Source organism: Pristiophorus japonicus, chromosome 14, assembly GCF_044704955.1.
Source record: "Pristiophorus japonicus isolate sPriJap1 chromosome 14, sPriJap1.hap1, whole genome shotgun sequence".
Classification (NCBI taxonomy): Eukaryota; Metazoa; Chordata; class Chondrichthyes; family Pristiophoridae; genus Pristiophorus; species Pristiophorus japonicus.
The window spans coordinates 26,850,082-26,861,568 of record NC_091990.1 but is presented as its reverse complement, the minus strand read 5'-3'; the positions used below and the strand labels follow the sequence as shown (position 1 = coordinate 26,861,568).

Genomic DNA, 11,487 nt, shown 5'->3' with positions numbered 1-11,487 from the left:
CCCAACAGCCCAGCAAGGCCAGGCTCACCCAGCAGCCCTGCAGGGCCAACAACACGCCACACCAGAACAGACATTTGTACCGAGGTGGTCCACCAGGGAAAGAAAGGCTCCCGACCGCCCCACCTTGTAAATAGTTTTCACTTTGACTTTGGGGGGGGAGTGATGTTGTGTATCTGTAAAGCATGCATTCCCATGTTCCGCCACCAGGGAGCAGATCCCCTGAAGTCCCAAGGGATCCTAGCATCCCTTGGGAGCACTGTATATAAGCTGGCCTGTTCCTCACTCTGGAGTGTCTTAATAAAGACTGAGGTCACTGTTACTTTAACCTCCCTGTGTGCAGTCTCATCTGTGTTAGGAACACAATAGTTCGCATGCCTGACACAAGACTCCCAAAGCCAGCGCTCTACTCAGAACTCCTACACGGCAAGCGAGCCCCAGGTGGGCAGAGGAAACATTTCAAGGACACCCTCAAAGCCTCCTTGATAAAATGCAATATCCCCACTGACACCTGGGAGTCCCTGGCCAACGACTGCCCTATGTGGAGGAAGAGCATCCAGAAGGGCGCTGAGCACCTCGAGTCTCGTCGCCGAGAGCATGCAGAAAGCAAGCGCAGGCAGCGGAAGGAGCGTGCAGCAAACCAGACTCCCCGACTGTCTGTTCTAACTGTGACAGAGACTGTAATTCCCATATTGGACTGTTCAGTCACCTCACTTTTTGAGTGGAAGCAAGTCTTCCTCGATTTCAAGGGACTGGGTATGATGATGATGACTGAAACTAATTATAGCAGCTCCATTGCTGCCTCATAAATGATCAGCTAACAGCGTGGGCTGGGCCTGGGACCTTCTGGACTGTGCGGCTCAGCACCAGTTCTGGCAGTGTATTCACTCACCCAGCCACTGGACCCATTGGATTGGTGCTACGAGTGCGTTTGGTTGAGATTGACAACAGGTTGGGACATTTGGTGAGAGAGAGGTTGCTTTATTATCAGTACAGTGATCTGGCATCAGGTAGAATTGTTTACGAGTTCATTTCCTTCAAGGCTGCGTACAGCAAACATTCCTTATCTAATTAGAAAGCCTGACATCGCTTTCTGCAACTGAATGTGCAGAGTTTGCCTGATTGGTGTTCTGTGAATGGCCTCTTGCAGTCCTTGGTGCACTGGTACAGGGTGGGTTTAAAGTCTGTGTACATGACACCAGGTAATCGAGATAAGCCACTTCCATCTGTCTGACCTGCTGCTTCATTGAAAAAATCCTTATCAGCTACTCACCTGCACCATAGGGACAAGTCTCTCGGCCAATTAGTCATTGCCAGCTTGTTTTTCAATGAAAGCTGCTTGTTCCTTGGGGCCAAGGTCGCTTTTAGTCACTGAATGAAACTGAATATAAATAGACTCAGGTGTAACTAGCTCAGTTGGTGCCCTTGTGTTGCACTGAGAGCTGTAGCCACTCTCAGCCAAATCCTGCACAACAATTGTTTGGAGTGTGAGGAGTTCGGGAATTTTGTTTCCAGTTAAAATCAAAACTTTAAGCTGCCGTGAGCTGCTAACACCAGTGCAGTGTGCCATCACAGTGCTAAATTCGGATTGGGGTTTTTTGGCAGTGAAGGGATTATGGCTTGCGTCAATGTTCTGCTCGATAAATGTCGGTGTGCTTCTGGAGAGAGACAGAGTGCGATCTTATACGCCATTCTGAGCCAGCGGGGAGACCTCAAGGCCTGCTACGAGTTCACGCATCACAGCTGTTCCTGCGAAGCCAGGCGGACTGTTTGCTTGAAGACTCCACAGGTTACCTGTCAGGCGGTATCTGCTGTGTTGGTAAAGACAGTCAGTTTTATGAGGAACCTCCCTTCGTTCCATCACCTTCCCAGAACAGACCAGCTGCTGCTGCTGGAGAGCTGCTGGCCCCCGTTGTTTCTGTTGGGATTGGCCCAGGAGAGAGTGAGCTTCGAGGTGACAGAGACCCCAGGCCACAGCATGCTGAAGAGAATCTTGCTGAACGGACAAGGCCTGATCAGGACAGAGGAAGAGGAGAAGAGGCAGCCAACACTCGCTGGTGTACAGAGAATAAAAATGTGTCTGAGCAAGTTCTGGGGCTTGGACCTGAGCCCGAGGGGCTATGCGTACCTGAAAGGAGCGATCCTCTTCAACCCTGGTAACTAAACCGCCTCTCTTTACTCCAGTGTGTGTAATGAAGCAAAGCAATTATAATGGTGCGATATTTACACAGAGTATCACAAATTACCCCTTAGACCTGAGAGACCAACAATAATTCTACCGTGACAGCAACATGTCAGCAGCAGTTTGAGCACCAGCGAGAGTTCCTCAGTCAGGGGGTCCGCAGTCTTGGCTCCTCAGTCAGGGGGTCTGCAGTCAGGGATCCGCAGTCTGGGGTCTTCAGTCTGGGGCTCTGGAGTCTGGGGGTTCGCAGTCAGGGGTCCTCAGTTTGTGGGTCCACAGTTTAGGATCCTCAGTCTGGGGGTCTCAGTCTGGGGTCCGCAGTCAGGGGTCTTCAGTTAGGGGGTCCACAGTCAGGGTTCCTCAGTCTTGGGGTCTGGAGTCAGGGGTCCGCAGTCTGGGGGTCTGGAGTCTGGTGGTCTGGAGTCTGGGGTCCGCAGTCTGGGGGTCTGGAGGTCTGGAGGTCCACAATCTGGAGGTCCACAATCTGGGGTCCGCAGTCTGGGATCCGCAGCCTGGGGGTCTGCAGTCTGGGATCCGCAGTCTGGGGGTCCTCAGTCTGGGGGTCCACAGTCTGGGGGTCAGTAGTCTGGGGGTCCTAATTCTGGGGTTCGCAGTCAGGGGTCTTTTCTACTTTTGGAATAATAAAGGGTGTGATTATTTCCCGCACTTCAGAATCCTCGATTGGTTTCTCAGTTTCCCCTGATTCTTCAAGGAGATTTCCAGCACTTTCAGGCAGGGATCGAGCTGCTTTGCTCGGCTGGCAGGGGCATGGCAGGCAGATCGAACCTGCCAGTTTCCCCGGATCGGAGCCTTTCTTTTGTGTGACGTCTGATCCAACCGAGGATTGAGGTGAGGGGTTGGGGTCGTGCATCTGAGGATCAGACAGCGGGAAGCAGCTAAAATGGCTCTAAACGCAGAACGTGCTGGAAACACAAAGCAAATCCGCAGCGTGTGATGGAGATTAGGCAGGTTAATGTTTCCGAGTGATGAGGCAGGCTGCCACCTGAAACACTAATCCTTTCGATACCAGCGGCTGGCGGACACGCCATGCTTCCTGTGCTTGTGTTTTTTTTGCACTTTGCTGCTGGCCGTGTTGTCTGCTGAGATTGGGATTTGACCTTATTCGTGCTCTTGTCTTTTGCAGACCTGCCTGGACTCCAAGCTCCTGCCTACATTGAGAACCTCCAGCAGGAAGCGCAGCGCGCACTGCGTGAGGTGCTGGTACCTCTGCCTGCCAGGGACAGCGGCCGCTTTGCCCGTGTGTTACTCACCATCTCCGCGCTGAAAACCATCAGCACAGGTCTCATCACCGAACTCTTCTTCAGGCCAGTAATCGGAGCAGCAGATATGAAGGAGCTTCTGCTGGAGATGCTCTATACCCAGTGAGGAGCAGGCTGATGTGCCGGACTGCACATCGCCTGCCCACTCACACCTCGCTGCCCACCCTCATCACCTGCCCACTCGCTGCCCACCCTCATCACCTGCCCACTCGCTGCCCACCCTCATCACCTGCCCACTCGCTGCCCACCCACATCACCTGCCCACTTGCTGCCCACCCACATCATCTGCCCACTCGCTGCCCACCCTCATCACCTGCCCACTTGCTGCCCATCCTCATCACCTGCCCACTCGCTGCCCACCCACATCACCTGCCCATTCGCTGCCCACCCTCATCACCTGCCCACCCACATCACCTGCCCACTCGCTGCCCACCCACATCACCTGCCCACTCGCTGCCCACCCACATCACCTGCCCACTCGCTGCCTACCCACATCATCTGCCCACTCGCTGCCCACCCACATCACCTGCCCACCCTCATCACCTGCCCACTCGCTGCCCACCCACATTACCTGCCCACTCGCTGCCCACCCACATCACCTGCCCACTCGCTGCCCACCCACATCACCTGCCCACTCGCTGCCCACCCACATCACCTGCCCACTCGCTGCCCACCCACATCACCTGCCCACTTGCTGCCCACCCACATCACCTGCCCACCCTCATCACCTGCCCACTCGCTGCCCACCCACATTACCTGCCCACTCGCTGCCCACCCACATCACCTGCCCACTTGCTGCCCACCCACATCACCTGCCCACTCGCTGCCCACCCACATCACCTGCCCACTCGCTGCCTACCCACATCATCTGCCCACTCGCTGCCCACCCACATCACCTGCCCACCCTCATCACCTGCCCACTCGCTGCCCACCCACATCACCTGCCCACTCGCTGCCCACCCACATCACCTGCCCACTCGCTGCCCACCCACATCACCTGCCCACCCACACCTTGCTCCTCTTTCAACACATTGTTTTCTATTAAGTTATTTTTTTTATCATGAATAAAATTATTTTACATATTTTGAAAGACTCAACACTTTATTGCAGACAGCTTTACTGCGTATTTTCAATTCAATGAAACCCTCAGGTTTAAAAGTAGATATTTAATTCAACAATAACAATTCAGGTCGATATCAATGGCCTGTCACTGCTGATTTACACCATGAATATTTCAGGATGTGCCATTAGGGTCCGGTGGGTGGCCGTTTAATTCCTCCCGGAATATATCCATCTGCCTGTGGGAGACTGGGTACATAGGAACAGGAGTAGGCCATTCAGCCCCTCGAGCCTGTTCTGCCTATCCGGTGTCAGGAATTAAAGATGCTATTTCCCATCTCTGACCCCACAAAGCGAAGAGAGATGGCGATTGAGTAGTGCAGTGGAATTGAACTCAATGTATTCCTCCCTGGAATTTGGGATAAGGTCCAAACATTTCTCATGGGCTGATCTCCTTTCTCTGCTGGTTGTAAATGTCCAACATGAAATAAACAGAGCTAGTGTGTACTGTACCTGGAGTACACTGATCACCGGTACATAGGGTGTACACTGAGTGCACTGTACCTGAGTACCCCGGATACAGTACACAGTGTGACTGAAACCTGGCTGATGTTTGGACACCTTGCCCCTACTGAAGCCTCCCGCCTATGTGTACTTTCCACTGCTGCTCCAACCAAACTGCCACAGTGGCGGTGTGACTCATCACCCAAACACACCTTGGTCTCTCCCTACTCCTCTGGTACCTTCTCCTCCTTTGAGCAGCTAACTGTGTTCCATCGATTCCACTGAGTGGAGGCCCCAACCTGCGTGAGAACACCAACGGCAGGTCGGGGCATAAAAGGAGCAGCGTGGAGGCCCCAGGAGCAGCGTGGAGGCATACTACTCCAAGGAGCAGCGTGAGCTGGTGTGGGAGGGCGACGGCAGCGAGAGACTGTAGAGGGATGTGATTGGGGCCCAGGGGAGGCGTGAGTTCGGGGCCAGGGGCCCAGGGGAAGCACAGACCAGCCCACACTGCAATACGTGTGCGCACTAGGTCCGTGCAGCAGAGCTGGTCTCCAGTCATCTTGGGTAACCCTTGCCACAGGACCAAGACCTAGCTCTGTCAAGCCCGTGTGGTGGCTGGTGTGCAACGGCCACCACTCATTAAAAAAATCCACGCACAGGCATCTTCCACCCTTCAGGATGTAGTTCGGGTCCTTCATTGAAACACCTGTGAACTCATCCTTTTTTTGGCATGGAAGCAAGTCATCCTCGTTTCGAGGGACCGCCTATGATGATGATGATGATGTGTTCCACCCCTCTCGCCTGTCCCTTAAAATCATCATTTTCTAACGTCCCATCCTAAATTTCTCACTAAGATCACTCCTTACCTCTTTTAGCCTCTGCACTGAGAAACTCCTCATTCTTGGTTATTTCAATCTCCATCTCAGCTTCCCTTGCCTAATATCTCCTCTGATTTCACCACCCTCCTGTTCTTCCTAAACCTCTCCTTCCATATAAACTCTTCTACCATATTCACAGCCACCCCTTGACATTGCCATTTCACGTGGCCTCTCTACCCCTTGGTCTCAATCACAGACAAGGTCATCTCATTGTATTCTCCACGATGCACATCAAGCACTATCTGGCCTCATTCTGCTCACCAAACACACTCACTACTCCAAAGATCGTGTAAGTTCACCATTACGAACCTTCTCCTTAAACCCCTTCCTCTGCCCCCTCCACCCTCATCTCCAACAACGTGTGATGATCTCATGGGCTTCTTTTCACTAAGATTAAGACCATCCATTCAGCTGCCTCTTCTGCACCCCTCCCCTCTTCTTGCCACCCCAGGCTCCCTCTGCCCAAGCTCAGAATCCATGTCTATCTCACATTCGTCTCCTATCTCCCCTCATGCCCTCTCCAAGTTTATCCATGAGACCCACCTCCTGTCCCTTGACCCCATTCCTACCAAGTGTTGACCATCTTCCCTTCCTGGCACCCATGCTGCATGTAAATGGTTCCCTCTCTGCATCATCATCGCCATCATCATTCGCCTCAGAAAACCCACCTTCGACACCTCTCTCCTTGCAAACTACCTCTCCATCTCCAATCTCCCTTTCCTCTCCGAAGTTTCTTCCCGTTTTTTCCGCATCTCTATTTGAATCTCTTTAATCTCATTTCCAAATCCTGACACAGAACGAAAACAGTCCGAACATCTTCAGTGACTGTGACTGAAATGCATTATTCCTCCTCGGTGTCCTTGACCTCTTTGCAACCTTTGACATGGTTGCCCACAATCCTCCTCCAATGCCTCTGTTTGTCTAGCTCAATGGGATAGATCTTGCCTAGTTCCACTCTTACCTATCCGATCATAATCAGAGCATCTCCTGCAACGGCTTCTCTTCCCACTCCCATACCATTACCTATGGAGTTCCCCAAGGATCTAACCGAGACCCCCTCCTCTTCATCTACATGCTGCCCCTTGGTGACAACACTGCTGACATGGAGTCAGGTTCCACATGTATGTTGACAACACTCAATTCTACCTCAACCCCTCCACTGCCTCTGATTTGTCGGACTGCTTATCCAATATCAAAACTGGGATTGCCCACTATTTCCTCCAGTTAAACATTGGGAAGACCAAAGCCATTGACTTCAGTCCCCACCACAAACTCCGTTCCCTCGCCACCAACTCCAGCCCTCTCCCTGGCCACTTATTCAGGCTGAATGAGACTGTTAGCAACCTCGGCTCCTTTTTGGCCCTGAACTGTGCTTCCGACCCATATCCTCTCCATCATAAAGACCACTTACTTCCACCTCTGTAACATCGCCCATCTCCGCACCTCTCTCAGCCCATCTGCTGCTGAAATGCTGGTCTATGCCTTTGTCACCTTCAGACTTGACTATTCCAATGCTCTCCTGGTCAGCCTCCCACCCTCCATAAACTTCAACTGATCTAAAACTTTGCTGCCGGTATTCTAACTCGCATCAAGCCCCAGTCACTCATCAACCATGAGCTCGCTGACTGACATTGGCTCCTGGTACAGCAACGCCTCCTAGTTACAATTCTCATCCTTGTGTTCAAAGCCCTCCATGGCCTCGCCCCCTCCCTATCTCTGTAACCTTCTCCAATCCTCCACCTACAACCTTCCAACTACAACCCTCATAGATCTCTGCGTTCCTTCAACTCTGGTGAAACCCTCAGTTTCTTCACCCCACCATTGATGGCCATGCCTTCAGTCGTCTAAGCTCCAAGCACTGGAATTTCCCCTAAACCTCTTCACTCTCCTACTTTAAGATCCCCTTAAAACCTATCTCTTTGACCAAGCTTTTAGTTAGCCTATCTAATATCTCCTTCTATGGCTCAGTGATAATTTTTGTCTCCTTTGAAGCACCTTGAGACATTTTTCTATGTTAAAGGCGTTATATAAGTTGTTGTTGTTGAGAGCATTCATAGGGTTGTTAGATTTAGCGGGACTGGACTGCCATCTGGTGGCCTGTAACCCATTGCTTGTTTATATGTTGGCCCTTGGTGAAATGGTCCCAGGATCAGTCTCCACATTACACTGACAACAACAGCTCTCCATAACCAGCCTTGCACAGTATTACAGTTTTATCTGCTTGATTGTCCGATATTGAGTTGTAAATGAACCTGAAAATTCTGTTGTGGACCACTGGCGAGAATGAAGCCCCCCATGTTCGGGCCTCGCCAGAAATTCCACACATTAACCCTCGATTTCATCCCCTCCGTGGGTAAACACAATGTTGTGAATCTTGGGGTCTGGCGTGCCCCTGAGCAGTGTTTCCTTTCCCACATACGGTACGTCACCTCCACATTATCCCCCGTCCATCTCTCATTCAGTGCCAGTAAAACCCTCAGCCATCCCGTTGTCACCACCAGTCTCAATCAACTCTTCCTGCGCTCTGCTCATCGGCCTCTCAAGATCCACCAACTTAAAACTCCAACCCGTTCCAGAACTCAACTGTCTCACAGAAAATCCCGCTCACCCATCATCCTGATCCTCACTGATGTTCAAAGGATTCCCATCTTTCAGCCTATGGACTTCAAAACCCTGTTATTCATCTACAAATACCTCTACATCCTTGCTGCTCTCAATATCTGCAACCCCCTTTCGCCAGCCTTATCTCCCTGCTCACAACCTCCACTCTACTGTGCAGAGCCATCAGACACCTGGACTCCACCCTCTGCAACTCTCCCCAATTTCCCCTCTCCCTCTCGGCAACTTTCTCCCCAATTCCCCCTCCCTGCAACTCTCTCCTCAATCCCCCCTCCCCCACACTCTGTAACTCTCCCCAATTACCCTTCTGCAAATCTCCCCCCTATTACCCCCACCCCCCATTTTCTAATTCTCACCTTCAAAAGCCTCCTTATAATCTATTCTAGGACCATCCAGCCGGTTTCCTGCGCTCCTTCCTGCCTGGGTCTAACCCCTGACTGTGAAGCACATATGGGACATTTGGCTACATTAAAGTTGCTGTATAAATGTAAGCTGTTGCCGATACTGTGACAGACTGAGAATAACAGGCTTTGCTGCAATTCTCGTATGCAGAAAGTTTGGGTCCAGAAATTTCAAAAGGTTTTGAGACACATTTCCCTGAAGTTGAAACTTCTTTCTGTGTGACTCAAGAGTTGTGAAGGTTGACTGTCGCTGCTCCCTACTGATTGAATGTGGACAGTGCAGGCTGCTCTCCTGCCCCAGCCGTACAGGGGTTAGATAAAAATGTAGAGAACTTCACGTTCACAGAGCGTAACATACAAGCCTGTGGACTTGCACCAACACAGCCAAGTACCGAGGTTGCCAGGATACTTATTATCAGAGGAGGTCAGATGGTGGAGCAGGACTCACAGTATGTTTCAGGTACTTTATCTGGTACTTTGTACAGAAAACAGCCTCGGGAATCGGAAGTACAATTTCAAAATGTGCAAACTTCACCAAATTGGGAGTTGAAGTTCATACTGAGAAGGACTGCAACAAAATACAGAAATATATTAATAAGTTTGCAGAACTATGGTGCATCCGCGAGGCTGAGAACTACGTGGATAGCACGTTGAGAGAGGAATAAAAACAGAAAATGCTGGAAATCTCAGCGGTCAGGCAGCATCTGTGGAGACTGCGGATGCTAGAGAGGTGCCTAAGAGAGCACGGACAGAGAGCAAGTGGGTGACCACCAAATAGAAGAAGACCAGGCAGGTAGCGCAGGAGGCCCTGGAGGGCATCTCGCTCTCCAACTAGTATTATATCTTGAGTACTGGTGGGGCAATGGTCCCTCTGAGCCATGTCCATGGCACCACTGAGGAGGGATGATATGTTAGAGGGATCATCAAACGAGGCCATATGGGCCGAACTGAAAAACAAAAAAGGGGCAAACACGCTGCTGGGACTGTACTATAGACCCCAAATCAGTGAGAGTAAGATAGAAGAGCAAATTTCTGAGAAGTGCAAAAACTATAGGGCGGTAATAATAGGGGATTTGAACTATCCTAATATTAACTGGGATAAAATTAGTGTGAAGGGCATTCAGGAGAACTTTTTTAGCCAGTATGTAGCAAGCCCAACACGGAAGAGGATGGTTCTAGATTTACTTTTAGGAAATGAAGCTGGGCAGGTGGAAGGGGTATCAGTGGGAGAGCATTTAGGTACTAATGACCATAATTCAGTTAGATTTAAGGTAGTTATGGAAAAGGACAAGGATAGACCAGGGATAAAAGTTCTAAATTGGAGAAAAGCCAACTTTGCTAAGCTGAGAGGTGATTTAGCCATAGTGGACTGGAAATAGCTACTTGAAAGTAAATCAGTATCAGAGCAGTGGGAGGCATTCAAGGAGGAGATCCGGAGGGTTCAGACCAAATATGTGCCCTTAAAGAAAAAGGGTGGGACTAACAAATCTAGAGCCCCCTAGATGTCTAGGGACATACAGGGTAGGATAAAGAAAAAAAGGGAGGCTTATGACAGATACCGAGGGCTAAATACTGCAGAATTTCTGGAGGTGTATAGAAAGTGCAGGGGTGAAATTAAAAAGGATATTAGGAAAGCAAAGGGAGAGCATGAAAAATATTGGCAAGTAAAATCAAGGAAAACCAAAAGATGTTTTATAAATATATTAAGAGCAAGAGTATAACTAAAGAAAGGGTAGGGTCTATTAGAGACCATGAGGGTAATCTGTGTGTGGAGGCGGGAGATGTGGGTATGGTTCTTAATGAATACTTTGCAACTGTTTTCACAAAGGAGAAGGGCGATGCAGACGCTGCTATCGGGGAGGAGGAGTGTGAAATATTAGATGAAATAAACATAGTGAGAGAGGAGGTATTAAGGAATTTAGCAGCTTTGAAAGTGGATAAGTCCCTAGGCCCAGATGAAATGTATCTCAGGCTGTTAAGCGAAACAAAAGAGGAAATAGCAGAGGCTTTGACCATCATTTTCCAATCCTCTCTGGCTTCAGGTGTAGTGCCAGAGGACTGCTAATGTGGTACCTTTGTTTAAGAAGGGAGAAAGGGATAGACTGAGTAATTACAGGCCAGTCAGCCTAACCTTGGTGGTGGGAAAATTATTGGAAAAAATTCTGAAGGAAAGGATACATCTTCCTTTAGAAAGACATGGATTAATCAAGGACAGTCAGCACGGATTTGTTAAGGGAAGGTTGTGTCTGACTAACTTGATTGAGCATTATCAAACAAAATTTGACCCCGAGCCACATAAGGAGATATTAGGACAGCTTGGTAAAAGAGGTAGGTTTTAAGGAGCATTTTAAAGGAGAGGCAGCGAGGTTTAGGGAGGGAATTCTAGCGCCTAGGGCCTAGGCAGCTGAAGGCACGGCTGCCAATAGTGGAGCGATTAAAATCGGGGCAGAGATCTCATAAGGTTGTAGGAGGTTACATAGATAGGGAGGGGGCTGGGGGGGAAGAGCCATGGAGGGATTTGAAAACTAGGATGAGTGGTCACAGCACTGATCCGTGTGTGAAGAAAT

The 11,487-nt window shown here is 50.2% G+C and overlaps 1 protein-coding gene across 1 annotated transcript; it reads left to right on the top strand.

Annotated features, from left to right (window-relative positions):
- The first annotated feature begins 1,612 nt into the window (after positions 1-1,612).
- LOC139279329 (nuclear receptor subfamily 0 group B member 2-like) lies at positions 1,613-3,565 on the top strand. Its single transcript, XM_070898450.1, has 2 exons — positions 1,613-2,153; positions 3,324-3,565. The coding sequence occupies exons 1-2, from the start codon at positions 1,613-1,615 to the stop codon at positions 3,563-3,565; spliced, it is 783 nt and encodes a 260-aa protein (XP_070754551.1).
- The last annotated feature ends 7,922 nt before the right edge of the window (positions 3,566-11,487 follow it).

Coding starts and splice junctions, on each gene's coding strand:
- LOC139279329 (XM_070898450.1), top strand. CDS start 1,613: ATGGCTTGCGTCAATGTTCTGCTCGATAAATGTCGGTGTGCTTCTGGA. Junction 2,154..3,323: donor AGCGATCCTCTTCAACCCTG/GTAACTAAACCG, acceptor TGTCTTTTGCAG/ACCTGCCTGGACTCCAAGCT.